A 19,947-nucleotide genomic window follows, 5' to 3' on the forward strand; every position below is an offset into this window, starting at 1 on the left:
AGCGACACTCCCACACACCCAGTCTCTTGCTTATTCCACTGATCTGCGATGAGTCAGAGAGAAAAAGCCGGGGTTTCAGTTCATTCATGCCTCCGGGGGTATACTGCAGAAGACATTAGGATTTATGGTGCGAGTCTTCTGTGTCTTTCGGAGGGAGAGATATGCATTTTTGGCTTCAACTTGTGCAGCTTTAAGTCTGAAAATGTGGCTTCATGACTTATGTGTTCCCAACTAGGGGGAGGAATGACCTTGCTTTGTTTATTTAACAATAGCGTGAGGCACTTGTGATAATTCCCGTACCGTATGTATGCCGGTTTTCAAAATATGAATTACTGTTACATGTATGATAGAATATCCATGTTATAAATGATGAGAAAGGACCATTAAGAATAAAACTGCACATCCAAAATGGGCGATTTGCACTGGTGTTGAAAAGGATACAGTTCTGTGATGAGCACGACCACATTTTTCTTCTCAAAAGCATCATGGAAGTAGAGGATTTTCTCGTGGTCCAGGTCCGACAGCAAACCCATCTCTCTGAGAGCCAAGGTTTTCCTTTTGCCTCGTGCCGAAATGAACTTGGCGGCAAACTCATCCTTCCCTTTCTTCTGAGTCACCCTCTTCACATAGCAAAACGCTCCCCTGGATCAACACGACGAAGACACCATGAGGGGTTTAGCACAAGGACAGCCTGTTTGTTAATAATTAGCTTTTTTATCAGGGATCGTTTAGAATCGCCCCAACCCCTTTTCTCCCCAATTGTATCTGGCCAATTACCCCACTCTCCCGAGCCGTCCCGGTTGCTGCTCCGCCCCCTCTGCCGATCCGGGGAGGGCTGCAGACTACCAGATGCCTCCTCCGATACATGTGGAGTCGCCAGCCGCTTCTTTTCACCTGACAGTGAGGAGTTTCACCGGGGGGACGTAGCGCGTGGGAGGATCACGCTACCCCCCCCAGTTGCCCCTCCCCCCCAAACAGGCACCCTAACCGACTAGAGGAGGCGCTAGTGCAGCGACCAGGACACGTACACACATCCGGCTTCCCACCCGCAGACACGGCCAATTGTGTCTGTAGGGACGCCCGACCAAGCCGGAGGTAACACGGGGATTCGAACTGGCGATCCCGGTGTTGGTAGGCAATGGAATAGACCACCATGCCACCCGGATGCCCCTTGAACCTTTCTTCTAAATAGCAGTCCCAAACAGAAGCGACAAATCCACATTCAACAAGTGCTCATGTTTTATCAAAGTGTCATCTAATATCTATATGTAGGCAAATCTCGCTAACCAACATAAGCGACACTTCCTCGTTTAAAAAACGGATTTGCCTTTCGCTTGTCTTCCCAGGCTAACTTCCGCCACTGCTTGTGCTTTTCAGGAAAGTAATTGTTTGCAACAGGTCAGACAAAAATAAATCATCATCTCATCACTAATGTATTTGCTTCACTCAAGCTGATGACTCAACCCCTATTTTTCTGTCTACTTTTGTCAAGCAGTTACTGTCAAGGTGAGCCTCTCCTCCTTACTACCTAACACCAGGCACCCGGGGCGCTCACACAGCCATTAACATAAATTGCTTGTCTATGTGAGTAGGAGCTGTCTTGCATTATGCATTTGGCCAGACAGGCATCTTTCCCCATGTGTATAAACAAACTGATGTAAACACACATGCACACACGCACGCACGCACGCGTGCACACATACACACACACACACACTCACCTCCCTATCTCTTTGTGCACGTCGTAATAATCTGTCAAACGTCTCATCTTTCTCAGAATGGTCCCCTCGTCCTCCATTGGCTCCGCCACTTTCTTTTGCTCTGTAGAGACCGTGAACATGAGCAATTTAATAATAATAAAAACCATTCTGTGTGTGTGTCTGTGTGAGAGAGCGAGAGAGCGAGAGAGACAAAGAGAGAGAGAGTGACAGATGGTTTTGGAACACCTTGTGGTCCCGTCCATATGTAGCACATTTGGAGGTGTAATTTTCAGCTACAGCCAGCTTAAAATATTAAACATTATGCGAGCAAACTGATCTAATCTAAAGCCTATTGGCATAATATCATCTGTCACCGATGACTTCTGCTAAATCTGTGTGTTGTTTAGAGCATCTCTGTGGAGGTGCTGTATTTCTTTTCTTCCAACATAAGACCGAAGCATGATGGAGACCATGCTTCACGCATCTTTGCGTATTTCAATTTCAGTATTTTGTCGTGGAGAATGACGCATCACACAACTGACAACCCATCCTTGTCTCCCTGATGCTGCCCGTATTCAATTTTTCAACAGGGCAGAGTTGTCTGTATATTTTGAGATGACCGTACTCTCCATTGAATGGTGGTACGGGTAGACAGTGTCGTTCGTCTCATGTTGGATTGCTGACCTGTGTGAACAGTGAGCTCAGCCTTGCAGGAGACGGCCCCAGCCAGGTTCTTCGCTGTGCACGTGTAAATGCCCGAGTCTTCTGGACGGGCATTCAGGACCACAAGGGAATATTCTGGGTCATCGTAGACAAATGTAAAATGGCTGCTCTCCGACAGAAGGGCATCATCCTGAAATTGAGCAATCAGCTGTTAATATTCAGCCTAAGTGCAAAATATTTCATTAATAAAAGGAATTATATTTGTAAATCGATCGCAAGGATGTGCATTGAGTTTCTTTGTCTCGAAAAGTTGTTTTCCTTAAAATAAATTCTCTGAAACAGTACCTTATACCACAGGATATCTGGGTCTGGTTTGCCCTCAACTACCACAGCCAAATGTGGCGTTTCTCCAACATCCACATCTAAATCCTCCATGATGGATTCAAACTTAGGTGCCACTACCAAGGAAAAAGGAACATAAAAAAAATGAGCAGCCATTGGGCCTGTATACCTGCAAACACCTGCCATGCTTAAAGTATTTCATGATCATGAATTAAACATCACAACTGGACATCAATGTGAGCAATCGATTACTGAAACTGAAAGAGGACAACTTTCCCACAACCATTGAAAGACCAAGTAGGGGAGAGACCTGCCTGGAGAGGCAGTAAAAGAGAGAGATATAAGGAAAGAGATAGTGAAGCTTTTCGGTGTGAGTAGAGGAAAGGGAAGTTGAATCAGAGTCGGGTATCGTATCCTGATACTTTAGCTGTTGACTGTGAGCTGACCTGCCATGGCCAGCTGAAGGGTGCAGAGGTCACTCCCGAACTGGTTGTTGGCCATCACCACCAACTGTCCGACGTCCGTTGTCTTGACCCGTTGTAGTTTGAGGGTGTGCTGGTCGTCATCTGGCATGCTCATCTCATACATCCCTGGTTTACTGGCCAACGCTACCCCTCTCCTGGGGAAACAAGCGACAGAGTAATGAATTGAAGCCTAACAGTTTGTCCCAGTTCAAAAAATGTGACTCATAGTGAGGACAGGAATGTGGAACATGTACATAATAAAAAAAAAAGCATCTGGTTTATTTTATTTTTTTTAAAGTTATTCAAGGGACATTTAAACATCAGTCTATATTGTTTCACTGAGAGGAACCAACCTTTTCCAGGTGACCACTGCATGCACATGGTTGAGTGTGATGGTGATGCTCACAGGCTGGTTCTCCACCATGTACACAATATCAGGTTTGTCCATGATGATTGGCACTTTTCTCAAGTAAGGACCTTTAGCAGTAAGAAATTTAATAAATGACCTCCAATATCCCCAGAAAGACTCAGATCATTATAACCTATATTTGTATGTTTTCTGTCTGGTTATTGCAGCACAGAGCCATCAACAAAGCATTATTTTCCCTGGCATTAACCAGCAATGGGCCTTAATGAACCCAGCAATGCAAGTCCACTCATTATCATAAGTGATCATTACTTCACATATTCATTTTGTTATTTCAAACTTGAAGAACTTTACTTTTGTAGCGCAAGTACAAAGATCGTTATCACTCTCAATATTATTGCTATTATTGTTGTGTTGTTAGGAGCAGTTGTAGTAGAAGTAGTTATAGTGGTAGTGCTTGCTGTTTTACCAGTGGTACGGAGTAGCAGCAACAGAAGTAGCAGTAGCAGTAGTATCATTATTTAGACTGTAAACATAGTTAGTAGTATTTTCTCAACAGACAACATTCCCTCCAACTGACTTGAAGGCCTTGATACCTCTGTCTATGAGCTGGACCAGGTCAGTGGAGGGTGAAGGTTTGCTGAATGTCTTGCCAGTGGTTGTGAGGACCCTGAAGGCATAGCGGACCCCCTTAGACAGGGAGGTGACGGTGTAGCTGGTCTCCTTCAGATTCGAGGCAATTATGGACCACTGAATAGAGCCCAGAGGTTGCTGCTGGATGGCATACAGCAAAGAGCTGGAGTCTGCAAACCACATTCAGTTTGTTTGTTTGAGGAGAGACGAACATGGGGCTAAAGTGTTTGAACATGATACATTTTCTGTGCAAATAGGATAATGAGTCCTAGTGGGTGTATATGTGAAAACATCTCACCCTAAAAAACAAATGAAGCAAATGAACAAGATGCTATAATTTATTTTCCCCATCAACTGATCCACTCTGATATGACGAAGAAAGAGCAGGAACTGATGGACATTAATTTATAATTTGGGGGATGATTTAAGAAGTAGATAAGCAAGGAATTAAAGAAGCGGGCATCTCTTGCTAATACCTAAAGACGGATCAAGCCTCTTTGGTCTCCTCCAGCTAAGGGTTATAGTTTTTCCTGTTATGGCCTCTACCACCGGTGGGCCATCAGGCGGGTCGGGAATAATATCTGTTCAAACACAAATCAACAAAAAAAAGTTGAATAAACGCAACAAAAAAAAGCGACTGCTGACTTCATATCAATCTATAATTGGGTATTAGACGTTAGGACTAAGGTCCCTACCTGTGACATAAAAGTGTGCATAGCAGGCCGCTTTTCCTGCTTTGTTAGAGATGACACTCTTGTAGACGCCCCCGTGGGCGTGACACGCGCTCCGAATCACCAGACTGTGGACATCCCTGTCTGGAGAACAGAGACACGGAGTTAGATGGGATTTGCTTACTAAAAGATCGTGCAGCCATTTTTCACTGTGTTTGCATTCTCTGCAGCACATACTGCTACATACTTATTATACATTTCATTTGCAAACCCAAATCTGTGCAAAAAAGGCAACACTAACCATATCCATGGCCTCTGTGTATTGTAACTGAAAGAACACCGTAGCTTTATTGGTTTATTGTTGTGTGGTTTTGGGGTGCTTGCTTACACTGGATCATCTTTCGCTCCTCACTGCTGACAATCTGCTTGCTGTTATGGTACCAGGCGATGGTTGGGTAGGGCAGCCCCGCCACCTTGCATTTCAGCACAGCCTCTTTCCCCTCGATCACTTCCACATCGGCCAGAGGCTGGACAAAGTCTGGCATAGTCCTCCTCTCCGTCTCGCTCTCCAGGACCTCAGGCTCCTCGGGGATGGATGGCATCTTCTCCAGCTTCGCCCTGGAGGAAGAATGGCGAGAGAAACAGTGCGACATTTAAAAATGGAGAGAACACACGTGAGCCAGCCAAAGAGTGAAAGGATAGAGAGTAAGAGCATCTCATGGAAGTTTGGTTGTCAAATTTTCAGAAACTACTGATAAATAGTCATTCTGACTGTGATGAATGGAACCCAGTGAGGTTGATTTATATGTGCGAGCATGTGTGTGTGTGTGTGTGTTTGTGTGCGTGTGTGTGTGTTTGTGTGTGTGTGTGTGTTTGGTGTCAGAGTCCTTTTGTCTTTTAGTTAAAAGTGAAAGAAACTTTTGTTCCTGGGCGTCCGGGTAGCGTAGCAGTCTACTCCCTTGCCTACGAACATGGGGATCGCCAGTTCGAATCCCTGTGTTACCTCCGGCTTGGTCGGGTGTCCCTACAGACACAATTGGCCGTGTCTGCAGGTGGGAAGCCAGATGTGGGTATGTGTCCTGGTCGCCGCGCTAGCACCTCCTCTGGTCGGTCATGGCGTCTGTTCAGGGGGGAGGGGGAATAGTGTGATCCTCCCACGCGCTACATCTCCCTGGTGAAACTCCTCACTGTCAGGTGAAACGAAGCGGCTGGCGACTCCACATGTATCGGAGGAGGCATGTGGTAGTCTGCAGCCCTACCCGGACTGGCAGAGGGGCTGGAGCAGAGACCGGGACAGCTCGGAAGAGTGGGGTAATTCACCAGATACAATTGGGGAGAAAGAGGGGGATAAATCCAAAAAAGATAAAATAAAAAATAAACTTTTGTTTCTTTCACCTTTAACTGTTTCCATTTTTTTTCAATACACACTCCTTTAAACAGTTGAGGACAACCACAAATTGCCCCTCTGAAAACCATTGTTGACTATGTGCAATGTAATTCCCTTACATCAGTCTTTGCATAACCCTTAAAGTGCGTAAGAGGGAAAAGTCTGTGTGAACTACTTATACCAGTTTTATAAAGCCATGTTGTGTCCTGTGTGTACCATGAGAGAAACCCGCTAGTCCAATTCCCGGTATGTGTAAAACATGGCTAATGAAGCCCATTCTGGTTCTCAGAGATCTCTGTGACTTTCTCACATATGAGAAGAGATGGCAGCTCGAGGTTCTTGCATGTAGAGCTCTGCCGTGCATTCGGACTTCCCGTGGATGTTCTGCGCGACGGCCGTGTAGAAGCCTTCCGTGCTACTGCTGACGTGGGCGATGACCAGCGAGTGCCGTCCGCCCTCCTGAAGGATGCGCATGTTGTCATTCTCCTCCACCGGCGTCTCTGAAAGCGAGTTAAAGAGCAAGTCAGCACTCACATTTAGCCCGTCTCCGTCTACTCACATAGATTAAAAGGATTTAAGAAAAGGGGGGGGTGTGGTTCAGACTGAGGATGGCAGTGCTGTAGGAGAACACCTCCTACAAGCTTTTCTATTTCTCTACCGTAGTTTGCTCCCCTGTCACTATAATGAGCTGTTAAATATAATCGAATGTCGTGCTATCTTGACTATGATGAAGTTACTCAGCAGGACATTCACGGATTCAAATAATTTGTGTTTGGCACGATGTGATTTGTGAATTTATCCCATACAGTGTTTTTTTTAGTGATACTGTAGTGAATTTGGGGGGCAGCCCGGGAACCGCCACAGCCGGGACGCGAAGCCGTGTCCCCCGCACCACGGGCGGCTACATTAACCAGTCTACTAAAGGGTCTGACTCATCCCATACAGTGTTTGACGTAGATTAATCCCCCCCCTTTTCTTCCCAATTGTATATGGCCAATTACCCCGCTCTTCCGAGCTGTTCCGGTTGCTGCTCCACCCCCTCTGCCGGTCCGGGGAGGGCTGCAGACTACCACATGCCTCCTCCGATACATGTGGAGTCGCCAGCTGCTTCTTTTCACCTGACAGTGAGAAGTTTCGCCAGGGGGACGTAGCGCGTGGAAGGATCACGCTATTCCCCCCAGTTCCCCCCTCCCCCCTGAACAGGTGCCCCGATCGGCCAGAGGAGGCGCTAGTATGGCGACCAGGACACATACCCACATCTTGCTTCCCACCCGCAGACATGGCCAATTGTGTGTGTAGGCACACCCAACCAAGCTGGAGGTAACACGGAGATTCAAACTGGCGATCCCCTTGTTGGTAGGCAACGGAATAGATCATTCCGCTACCCGGACACCCCAAAAGCCCCTCTTTTATTCATATATAACTCAGTATATTTTAATTGCATATTATTTAGTTGTTTCAGAGTAATGACTGGCCTTTAACTTAAAGTATTCTTACCAAAGTGCATCCAGGTGACGCGGGGGGCAGGCGACCCGCTGACCTTACAGTCAAATCGGGCAGTGCGACCTTCAATGACCTCCAGGATGTCCAGTCTGCGTGTGAACAGAGGCTCCTTGGAGGGGGCGACCTTGAGGCTGGCGCTGGAGATCACCTCCTCTGTAAGGGGCAGTTATAAACGTCTTTACAGGTGGATTTTTCTAAGGGACCGCATCAGTTTTAGCCACCTGGCATGGACCATGCAGTTCAGAATGGGATTATGAAAAGCACAAAGTAAAATAACGGAAACAGAATAATGAGCTCTACTATTAAACCTTATCGAGGCAAGTGAAAATCAAATATTGCTTTTCTTCCCCCCTGAGAGGGATAGCGATACAGGAACGTCCAACACCCATTTCCACAAACGGAACAATTGCATTCGTCTGTCAATTAATTTCTTTTCTCGGAGGCATAAAAGTAATAGTATTATAAAGGAGGGAAGTCTCGCTCACCTTTGGCAGTGCTAAGCTTGCAGGTGTATGTGCCGCTGTCGTCCTCATGCACCGAATTTAATAAGAGTCGGCACCTAGAAGATAAAACAGAAATGCTTTTTACCCCATCAAAGCCAATAACTTGGGCTGCGATGCTTTCTGAAGTCAGTCTTCGACAGCCGCCATTTCGAAACGCCACAAAATGACAGTGGGTATTACAGTCAAAACCCTTGCTTGGAAAAAAGACCCCGAGATTTACTCTACCAAAATTACTGTCATATCCTCGGTGATATTTCCACACAGAGAGCCGACTTTGCTGATGTTGATCAATTTGGTTCGTGTCAAAAAGCGGCTTTTGACCACAACCACGAAACAATAAAAATCAACCCTGATATAATATTTTTTTTTTGGATTTTTTTTTTTCACCCGTTTTTCTCCCCAGTTGTGTCCGGCCAATTACCGCAAACTACCACACGCCTCCTCCAATACATGTGGAGTCGCCAGCCGCTTCTTTTCACCTGACCGTGAGGAGTTTTGCCAGGGAGACGTAGCACGTGAGGATCACGCTATTCCCCCCGGTCCCCCCTCCCCCCTGAACAGGCGCCCCGACGGACCAGAGGAGGCGCTATACCCACATCCGGCTTCCCAGACACGGCCAATTGTGTCTGCAGGGACGCTCGATCGAGCCGGAGGTAACACAGGGATTCGAAGTGGCAATCCCTGTGTTGGTAGGCAATGGTACGCTACCGCTACTCAGACCGCTATGCTACCTGGACCGCTATGCTACCCGGATGCCCAAACCTTGATACAATTTACTTTTTTCTGAAAAGAGTACCATTTGCTGAGACTAGTCCCTTAACCTGGCAGTGCAGACAGATAATTTACAAATTTGTATAATGAACTAAGGCTGATAAATCCGCACGACTGTTTTGCACCAATGTCGCCATCGGTCTGTAATGCAGATAAGAATGTGAGGGTGTGAGAGGATAACGGGCTTTCTGCAAATCGACCTTTTCCCATCGAAGTGCATCTTGCAGTTGAGCAACGCCGGCTGGATCAGCTTCCCGTTGGACAGCCAGTCCACGTCCACATCCACAGGCCCCATCATACGACATTCAAACAGGGCTGATTCACCAGCCCGCACTGCCACGTTCTGCACCTCTTTAGTGATGGTCAGAGATGTCTGTACAGAAGACACTGGAAAAAAATCGAAACAATAAAAAAAATAACAGTTTCCTTTCTTGGTGTAGAGCTTAAAAAAACTGTGATCAAGGGTAACCAGTAATCTGGCTTGCATCACCCCTACATCATTTCATTAACTATCATCCAATTTTTCTAAACAGTATCCCACATCCGATGATAGTAACCCGAATAAAAACATCCAATATGACGTTAGTGGAAAAAGGTTGAAAAGCCTTTAGTTTATCTGTTTGTACGTCACATCTTGGCCGTGTTTCTAGTCTGAAACTATTTTTTTTAACTAGGAAAGGTCACAAAGCAGCATACCGTACCCACATTGTATGACGACAGTAGGTCATCCTCCTGTAGGACAGTTATTTTACACACATTATATTTCATCTTCATCCTACCTTTGACCTCCAGTCTGCAGTCACACTGCTCTGATCCGTGCTCATTAATAATCTTGCAGACGTAAAGCCCCGCGTTGGACCTCTGGGCTGAGGAGATTCTCATTTGGCTGTTGCCGTCTTCTGTCTCGCACAGGGTGATGTTCCCGGAGGTCTTCACTGCGACTCTGTCCTTGAACCTGGATCGATATAAAGCGGCAGTGACAATCATTTATGTCCAGACGGCTGAGGCTGGGGCAGCTCGGCACACACGGTTATTGACACTGGGACCTGGGTTTCTTGTTTTACATTGCATTAGATGTACGCCTAGCAGTAGGAAGGAGGTCACCGTTTTCCAGCCCCTTACCAGTAAACCATGGGTTTGGGTTGCCCCTTTGCTTTCATTGCCAGGACGACCTCTTGGCCTTCGATCACCACTTGATCACCGAGTGCCACCTTTACATGAATCACAACATAATATAAGTGTACAAAGCACAAATATTAAGATTATTCTGTTTTCTGATTTAGGGGACCATGTAAGTGTGTTCCACCTGAAAGAAGGGAGGCTCTCTGAAGTGGACTTCTTTACTCAGAATAGATGAGTGTCCGAGCTCCATGGCCTCCTCCTGGGGGCCGAGGCACTCTTCGTCCGTCTGCACGGGGCTGCTGGCCTCCAGGGGCAAGGTCTGTTTCCCACAATGCACGTGGGCTGGCTCTAGTAGAGAGGATGATGGATGTGGTGAGGGTTTGATGCATAACCTGCATTACAATTGTACAACAGCTTTCCCCCCTCACCCGCCCCCCCGATTCATTTTTACAAGAATTCCCCAAAAAAACTGTTTTCATTGAGTCATTTGAAATTTGCGTCACGTTATTAATTTTGTCTCGTCAAGATGGAATTTAGACAAAATACGGTTTGCGCAGCATTACGGGGGCTTATTAAAGTCGTGGAAACAATCTGTTGGCGCTCTGCTGTTTATGTACATTTGTCTCCGTTGATGAGCGTCTTTGCCAAGATGAGCCTTTGGCAAAGACGGGACTTACGAGAGCTATGAGTTTGAGAATGAGTGGAATATGCGCACAGACACACACACACATATATGAACACACACATAAGTACACACACGCAGAGAGCTCAGGGATGCCTCTGAAGTGACCGTAACTGAACAGATAATGAATTAATCCCTTAATCCCTGACCCAATCATTCGCTTATTCCCATGGAGTACCGGAGCAGACAGCATGTCTGGAGCTGTTTGAGTTCAAATTAATTTACCGCCGGAGAGAGGACTTTAAAACACCTCCACCCTGCCCCTTTCCAAGACTATATGTCTCCCTCGCCTCCCGTCTAAGTCTCCCTCTCTCTCCCTCTGATTCTATTTCTCTACATCGCTCTCCATCTTTGTCCGTCTCTCCCTCTATGTCTCTCTCAGTCACCTTTTATATATGTCTCTCTCCAGCTTTTTCTCCAAGTAAATACTCAAAAATCCCAACTCCCATTGGCAGATAACACCACTAGAGTCGGCCGAACCACTAAAATGTGTAAATGGAGCACAATGAGCAGATTCCCTCTTGTTTGGTAAGACAAGATAAACGTTAGACGCCAAAACCTATCTCGTTTTTCCCCCCCAGCTTTCAAGCCATACTATGAAAACAGACATCGTAGCATTACCCTTGGACTAACACAACAGTAATAAATAAATAAATAAATAAAAAGGAGTTACACTCAACTGCTGAACGCTGCAACCAAAATACAGAAGAATTAAAAATAAATCCCCCTGCTGACACGTGAATACTGTGCAGTATGTCCGAGAAGCAACTTGCTGTGGTTAAAATCGTAACTTTACAGCTAAAAGAAAAAAAAAGTACGCTCATGCGGGATTAGTCTCTTGATTCGTCCAACAGATTGGCTTTAAAATCGAAAGAATGATACGAAATAAAAGACCTACCTAGAGTCACATCTCTGTGCAGTGTCTGTGTGTGTGTACCAAGGGGCTTTTACTCCTGGGAGTATTTACATGAACCTGCCAGCTCTTACACAACCGCTGTGCTGAGCTAGCCGGCTAATCTTCCTCTTCCATCATGCTCATGCCGTCTCACTTTTTTTTTTTTTGGTTCCCTTTCACTTTGCAAGTCATTGTGATTTCCACCCCACCCCAACCCCCCCACTCCTTTTATTGTGCTCATCCTGAAATATGGAAAGGTTCCATTACAATGCCTTGAGGTGCTGCTTCGTGAAAATTGTGGCGATTATTTGATTCGCCCACTCGAGATCAACTTGTGATTCCACCAACCCAAGGTCAAAAAAGCTCAAACGAGGATGGAAATATATGAATACTGTGGGGGTGGGGGGGGGGGTGGAATCAGTCAGGAATTCCCATTCATTTTGATGGCTAGTTGAGAACATTTCCAGAATATTTGCATGAGGTGTTGAGCTTCTTTACCATAACAATGTCTGAAATGTCCTTGCAGGAATTTACACCTTCCTCTCCCCATACTTTGGATTACAGAGCCAAAAATCTGCTCTGCTTCCAAGCGGCTAAAATGACTCACATAATCTCCCACAACATTTTGACAGTTCCTGACTCCGAGCCCTGCAGCATGAAATCTACTGAGATTTAAAAAAAAAAAAGTCCCTCGATGGTGACACTAATCTCAGACTGCGAAATAAAGCAGACTGCAATTACTAGAGAGAACAAGGGGGCGGCTAAAAATACCCCTGTTAAGTTAGACTCCACCGGCCTAATATGGCAAGGCAGGCTTGTTGCTAGCAGTGAGCTACCACAGCGCGCACACACAATGTTGACAGCACTGGCAAAGTGCAGGTTGCACTCACCATGGGTCTAAATCAACAATCTGCAAAACACATGTCATGATCTTCCATGCGTGTTCGCCTGTGTGCATGTGCATAATACACACCACACATAAATAAATAAACATATGGAGAAATGACACTCAAAAAGCAGACACTGAAAAATCAAACACGCCCACACACAACGCACTAGAGATGCATGACACAATAGCATAGATTATATAATCATGAATAACCACAGCGTACAGCACTTGCAGGTTGTTTAACAGCAGAAAATTCTGTTTGTTTTTTTTTTTTATTCCTGGTTTTGAATACCAGGTGCACCTTTGGGATTCAGGGGGGGGGGGGCTTTTGTGTGATGGGGCGAGGCTGCATTTTGAATTTCCACCGGGGGAAGTGGAGTGCCTTTAAGAATTGATGGGTTACCATGGCGACCATCACTATGAAGAGCCCTGGGATGCTGTGTGGCAACGGTCCTCTGTGGTAATTAAGACCGAATGTTAAATAGAGGAGGGGTGGCAGTGGATTAAAGCAAATTTATGACTGTTTGTGTGTGTGTGTGTGTGTGTGTGTGTGTGTGTGTGTGTGTGTGTGTGCGCGTAGGTGTGTGTGTCACTGTGTTTATGTTTTTCAAGTAGAGCATAACACTTGCACGCCTCCGTTCAATCTTGCAATCTCCATCTTAATCTAAATCAAGCGTTGCGTGCGATACACGCTCCATGGTGCCATGCCAGGTCCTCCCTCCAACCCCCACATGCTCATTAATCTCTCCTGACAGCATGTGAGATCTCTGCCACAACGACCACACCTCACCTGATTGGATGTAGAGCGTGGCGCTGCAGGACACCCGGCCAGCGGCGTTTATGGCGGTGATGCTGTACGTCCCTGCATCGTTCGACCTCATCCGCTTTATCACCAGGCTGTGCCTCTGCCCCTCGGCCTTCACCACGTAGGACGCATCACTCCTGATTGTCAAGTCACTCTTCCTCCACACCACTGATAAGAAAGGAGAATGGATGGCACAAAAAAACACATAAGCTTTCACACAGACACACATGTAAGTCACACAGACTCACTAAAATTCAATGCATTTTAACTAAAACTAATATACAATGTCTGTATCAAAATACTCTTTATTTCCAGCCTGTGGTTTGTTTTTGTTTTTTTGATTCCCCCCCCCCCCTTTTTTTCCCCAATTGTCAATTGTACCCATCCAATTACCCCACTCTCCCGAGCCATCCCGGTCAGCCCCTCTGCCGATCCAGGGAGGGCTGCAGACTACCACATGCCTCCTCTGACACATGTGGAGTCGCCAGCCGCTTCTTTTCACCTGACAGTTCGGAGTTTCGCCAGGGGGACGTAGCGTGTGGGAAGATCACGTTATTCCTCCCAGTTCCCCCTCCCCCCTGAACAGGCGCCCCGACTGGCCACAGGAGGCGCTAGTGCGGCGACCAGGACACAGACCCACATCTGGCTTCCCACCCGCAGACACGGCCAATTGTGTCTGTAGGGACGGACACCCGACCAAACCGGAGGTAACGCGGAGATCTGAACCGGCGAGTCCCGTACTGGTAGGCAACGGAATAGACCACTATGCTACCCAGACGCCTCAGCCTGTGGTTTTAACAGTACCTGTTGGGGAGGGTCTGCCGTTGATGACGCACTTGAGAGTGACCTCAAAACCGGCCTGTGTCATGATGTCCACCAGGGGCTTCTCAAAACGCGGGGCCTCGGCTTGCCCTTCATCTGCAGACATACAGGAGTCAATGGATAAACCCTCTGAAATTAAATGGTCAAGATCATACATCACATATCGGTGCTTCCTGGTTTCTTAAGATGTCAGGGCCCCATATTGAGTCACATGCTATTTCCCCTTCCCATAATGTTCCATAATGTCACAGACCTCTGCACAGCCTCACATAATGTCAGTTCTGCCATGCATCAGTAAATCCAGATGCCACATCAGAGTATATGTACTGAATCTGGGTCCTGTGTTCAAGGTTTGCGAATCCATGCATCACTGCTACGTTAAGCATGTTTCCTCATAGCATGTAGGCAACCACAGGGAAATACAATTGGATTTTTACCTCACATGCTTTCAACAACAGCCCCCATTGGTCTTGTTTACAGTGGATTTCAGACTAGACCTGAACGACACCGCAATGCAATTTATCATTTTCAAAATGTGTTGCAATATTAAAAAAAAAATCAGGAGTTTCATAATATCACCAGATAAATGCAGCTTTTAACGTTCAAAGCTCCTTTTGCAAAGGCTTTATCACCCAGCTAATGATTAGGGTGATTTTAGAGGGGAAAATAAGGCGGTTGTCCAAGACGTCATTCCATTAGACTAAATTATACTATTTGTCATATGCGCTGGAATATTTTTCAAGAGCGCTCATAAAAAAGTGAAGCTTGCTAGATTTATTTTTTTCTATCGAGCAATAAGACGTTAAGCCTGATGACTGATGGGCCCAATTTGCCATGCATTGCAATGTGGCTCTTGCAATACTGTGACGTTGATTCTGAAACAACATATTTATTGTTCAGCCCTATTTCAAACCAAGCGCTAATGCCTTCACTTGGAAGGAACTTGAATTCCTTTTATTTATTTATTTTTGGGGGGATTTTTTCTCCCCAATTGTACCCGTCCAATTACTACACTCTTCCGAGCCATCCCGGTCGCTGCTCCAATCCGAGGAGGGCTGCAGACCAGCCGCTTCTTTTCACCTGACAGTGAGGAGTTTCATCAGGGGGACATAGCGCGTGGGAGGATCACGCTATTCCCTCCCAGTCCCCCCCCCCCCCGAACAGGCGCCCCGACCGACAAAAGGAGGCGTTAGTGCAGCGACTAGGACACATACCCACAACCGGCTTCCAACCCGCAGACAAGGCCAACTGTGTCTGTAGGGACACCCGACCAAGCCGGAGGTAACATAGGGATTTGAACTGGCGATCCCCCTGTTGGTAGGTAACGGAATAGAACACTACGCTACCTGGACGCCCCCTTGAACTTGAATTCATATCATTCAGTTCTCCCACTTGTAGAAGTGTTTACCTTTCCCTGCAGACACGGGTCGACCGGAGATGCTTCTCTTTGTCTTGTGACTCGACATCCCCCTCCTCGCAGCCTTGCTGGTGTTCCCGTCTTCATATATCCCAACAGCACCCTCCTCCTCCTCCTCCTCCTCCATGGGTTCATCCTCCAACAGGATTGTAGGGATGGTCACCTTCGAAGTGGGAGAGGACCGCCCCAGCTCTGCCTTCCTCCTTTTCAGGAGAGGACTGATGTTAGGAGGTGTCGGGGATGAACTGAGCCGTGGGGGCTTGGAGGGGTACTGGGAGCCCGCTTCCCTGACGGCGACCGGGAATGTTTTCGTCCCAGTTGGACTAGGTGACTGGCGCTCTGCCACGCTGTCTACGCCCCTCTTTGAATCTGGCTTAATATTGGGACACCTCTGGTCACTGAAAGAGGACGAAGACTTTGGGGCCACAGCAACAAGAGGCTCCTTGTCTGCCACGAGGGAGGGTGTTGCAGCTGGAGAACCCTGGAGGGTTTCCCTGTGTGTGAAAATCCAACTGTTGGATAATGCTAGCACTGACCAATATGAAAACATTATCCCAATAATCATAGAGAGTTTTACACAGTATCGACGTTATATCATAATACCTGCTTAAATATGCAAAAATACCATGCTTAAGAATCTAACTGACCTTCGTCACATTGAACTGTTCAGTAAAGTATAACATCATAACCAAAAGTAGTTTTCAAAAAAACACTCATTATAAGTAATTCAAACAATAAAATTCTGCATGATGATGTGATATTATCCAAATGTCATTTTGATATAATACTGTTGAAAGCCAATAAATGATCAAATTGAAATACTGCCCATGTCTACGTAATGCAGATGAGTACGGAGCAGAATTTGCATTTGAAATGACATGGCAATGAAAGAAACAATTATTCATGTTGTGTTGGTGGAGTCCAAGTCCACCAATGCATTCAAAAAAGCATTATATATTCACTTTTTTTTCCCCCTAAAAAACCCCCCCACACAAACACAATCACTGATATAGATAATCTTCTCTAACCTGGTTGGGCTTCTCCTTGCGACTGTTGGCAATGGTCGCCCTGGTAACTGGTGAACTGGTGCTGTCTCCATGGTAACAGAGATTTTCCCAGTGCTTTGTGGTGATGGGCTGTCTGCTGGCTTCTCCAGCGAATCTGGCTGCATCACCCTCCTCTTCTGAGACTCACCCACGTGATCTCCCGGGCCTTCATCTTTAGTGTGCAGCAACCCATCACCTCGTCTCCTCGCTTCCATCTTTTCCTCCAGCGCCCGCTCCCTCGCCTCCAGCTTTTTAACCACCTGCAGAGGGATGGGCTCTATCTTTCCCAGGGACGGTCTGTCTCTCTGGGTAATCTGCTCTGTGGAGTACGCCTTCTTCAGGTTGGGTTTCCCCACCAACTTCTTGATCCTCTGCAGCTCTTCGGTAAACTTGCTCTGGAAGCTCTGGACCCTCTGAGCATAGCTGGTCTTGTCTTCCAAGGAGGAGGCCCGCTGTTTGAATGCTGAACGCCTCTGGGCGGCGTCCTGCAGGACCCGTGCCTCCTCCTTGGTGGGGCCTCCTGCCGTTAGATGACCGCTGTCATCCGAATCACAAGAAGCTGCCCGTCCAAACCCACTTGGCCCCGGTAAATCCACGCTTCCCCTCCGCTCCTCGAAAGAACGGACCCTATCAAAGATCTTGGGCCCTGCGCGGGCCAGTTTGGGTGTCATCACGCCGCTGTTAACATTTGAGTTGGACGGTTGGTCTGTCCTAGATGATTGGGGATGGGCAACTGTGAGTTTGGGTTCGGCCACCAAACCTCCAAGGGATCGGTCTTGTGTGGGTGCGTCGACACCATTTTTGTGTGCACCGGGAGATGTCTGGTGGGACGCGGAGGGAGCAGGGTCAGTTTGTGGAGGCAAAGATGGCGAGGAGCTGTGGGAGGAGAGCCTCTTTGATTCGTCAGCAGTTTGAGTCCTAAAGAGGTGCGGATCGAGGGCAAATAGAGGGTTAGGTTTGAGTTGCAGAGCGGTAGGGATGACGACACTTACGGAGGAGTAATACTAAAACACCCAAGCCTGTGAATGTTCATCTGAGTTAGTCTTTCACACTGTTCTTCCATCTGCAGTTTTTCTTTTCTTTATATATTCACAGGTGAGTGCTGTGTTTCTGTCCTTTGTATCTCTGTCTGTGTTGTCTGTATCTCATTTTTCAGAGAGAAACACAACAACATGAAACAAAATGGATATCAAAAAAGAGATAACTGAATTTGGGCCATGTACATTTTTTTTTTTTGCAGAGTAATAGTGTAGTAGCCCTAACTCCACATCAGTTTACATGAATTGTCGGTCACTGGCATGTTAACGTGACAAAGGAAGGTGAAATAATTACATTTCTCTGATCAGACATAAATTCCTACAAAAGAAATGAGGAGACTTAAAAGACTTAAGACTGGTTGTGGCTACACACAAAAAAATGCGTGCCTGAAAAGAGCCAGAAAAACAGAATCACTCTACTCGTTGGGAGGAACATTGTGAGGAAATTCATGCAAACATTAGCTTGGAACGAAACCAGCAACCCATGCATGCCAGAGCAAACATTTGTAGATAGCGTTAATCCAGAAGTGATGGGTTACTTTAGAAATCATGCATCGGGTCGGGACCGTCAATCACAGTATTCAAAAAAGTACTTCGACAACAAACTCGGAGCTCTAATGGCTACAGGAAAGACGTGTAAATGACGTGTGTAGGAAACAACAGTTGTGTTACTGGTTATCAGAATCAAGTGAAACTCAAACCACACCCAGAGCAATATAAACAAAGGAGCAAAGGCGGCCGCATTAACAGCATGGAGTCAAAGGAAAGTGTCGAAATCGAAAAGGATGGTAACATTAAGCAAAGATGGCATAATATAATCCTAGAACAGAAAATCATAAATCTAAATACTTTGTGCGTAATGCAATTTTCTGAAAGCTGGGTCTACGCGAGCTGTGTTGTTTGATCCTAATGAGTTAGTTGTCTTTGCAAATTGGGATTTGTGTGGCCAGTCTTTGTGTTTTTCAGCTGAATCCTCAGAATAAGACGGCATTAGCTATAGTGGCATAGAAAATGTTCTCCCTCGGTAGAGGCTGAACATGCTTCCATAGTAGTCGCTGCCTACGGACACACTTTCCTCTGATCCTTGAACGGGGCGGTTCAGGTTAGCATGAGACGCCCGGATCAGGGGTTCCACACCAAGGTGACGGACAGGGGGGCACCCGTCGGTGGCCCCCCCGCCGAGAGCTTGCCTGGCGGGGTTTGAGGGGTCTGGGTGGGACCCCGGAGGGCGTGAACCCAGGGCTCTCAGCTCTCGCTCCACCACAGGGTCGTAACCGCCGGGAAGGGTGGCCCTGCGATCTGAGCCGTCTGGGTTAATGTCCATCATCCGTCTTCCTTCACCTTGAGAGAGAGAGAGAGAGAGAGACAGACCTTGACTTTTAAAACAAGTCTTTATTAAACAAAAATTCTTTAACAAAAACAGACTTTCCATCTTTTTAAAAATATAAACAAAAATTACTCCCTCACATTAACCTGTCCAATAAAGACTTAACTCTCCATCACAGAACCAATTCACATATCAATTAAGAGACAGAAAAAGAGAGAGAAAAAAAGACAAGACAGAGACAGACAGAGAAAAAGAGACAGAGCGAGAGACAGACGGAGAGAGAGACAGAGAGACAGATGGAGAAAGACAGACAGAGAGAGAGAAAAAGAGAGACAGAGACACAGAGAGAGACAGACAGACAGATGGAGACAGAGAGAGACAGAGAGCGAGAAACATTAAAAAAGATACGGCTCTTCAACGGGTGAACCGTACAGAGAAGAGGACAGCAGAGGAAAGTAGAAAAGTGGACGCTGGCATTTAGTGGGTGGACAAACCAATGTTCTGTACCAACAAGTATGAACAGGCTAAATCTGAAGTTGAGAATGACTGACAGAAGAAGCCAAAAGTGACGCGATGATGCGTCAGAGAGACCGCACACGCCGGCTAAAACGGATCCTCCCCCGTTGCAAATCAGGTGAAGATTGACATTTTTGTGATGAGTAAGGGAGACAAGAACGCTTTGGCAGCAAAAGGAAAGAACAGTCAGCATCTTGCATTGACGACCTAAACCGTCTAACAGGAATGGAGGGAGGGGATGTGAGATGACAGACTGGCAAACACAAACGCTACTGACTCATGACACCCGCCACCGTCTGGAAACTAACCACATCACTCCAGATTCAAAAGGACCCTAAATAAAATGACAGATCTTGTCCACGACGCCGCCGAGAAGGACGTTTCA

The 19,947-nt window shown here is 46.6% G+C and overlaps 1 protein-coding gene across 1 annotated transcript in view; it reads right to left on the reverse strand.

Annotated features, from left to right (window-relative positions):
- spega (striated muscle enriched protein kinase a) overlaps positions 1-19,947 on the reverse strand; it is a 66,842-nt gene that overhangs the window by 16,037 nt on the left and 30,858 nt on the right. The window contains exons 3-24 of the mRNA XM_056301070.1: positions 18,724-19,060; positions 16,665-17,600; positions 15,628-16,130; positions 14,202-14,348; positions 13,383-13,565; positions 10,311-10,474; positions 10,127-10,215; positions 9,784-9,959; positions 9,205-9,391; positions 8,216-8,289; positions 7,725-7,883; positions 6,538-6,727; positions 5,229-5,458; positions 4,865-4,984; positions 4,646-4,750; positions 4,133-4,339; positions 3,523-3,646; positions 3,152-3,324; positions 2,709-2,821; positions 2,385-2,553; positions 1,722-1,821; positions 442-642 (exon numbers count right to left, since the gene is read on the reverse strand). Of these exons, the coding sequence (XP_056157045.1) occupies positions 442-642; positions 1,722-1,821; positions 2,385-2,553; positions 2,709-2,821; positions 3,152-3,324; positions 3,523-3,646; positions 4,133-4,339; positions 4,646-4,750; positions 4,865-4,984; positions 5,229-5,458; positions 6,538-6,727; positions 7,725-7,883; positions 8,216-8,289; positions 9,205-9,391; positions 9,784-9,959; positions 10,127-10,215; positions 10,311-10,474; positions 13,383-13,565; positions 14,202-14,348; positions 15,628-16,130; positions 16,665-17,600; positions 18,724-19,060 (4,687 nt within the window). The remainder of the gene's footprint in view (positions 1-441; positions 643-1,721; positions 1,822-2,384; positions 2,554-2,708; positions 2,822-3,151; positions 3,325-3,522; positions 3,647-4,132; positions 4,340-4,645; positions 4,751-4,864; positions 4,985-5,228; positions 5,459-6,537; positions 6,728-7,724; positions 7,884-8,215; positions 8,290-9,204; positions 9,392-9,783; positions 9,960-10,126; positions 10,216-10,310; positions 10,475-13,382; positions 13,566-14,201; positions 14,349-15,627; positions 16,131-16,664; positions 17,601-18,723; positions 19,061-19,947) is intronic.

Source organism: Lampris incognitus, chromosome 21 (assembly GCF_029633865.1).
Source record: "Lampris incognitus isolate fLamInc1 chromosome 21, fLamInc1.hap2, whole genome shotgun sequence".
Classification (NCBI taxonomy): domain Eukaryota; kingdom Metazoa; phylum Chordata; class Actinopteri; order Lampriformes; family Lampridae; genus Lampris; species Lampris incognitus.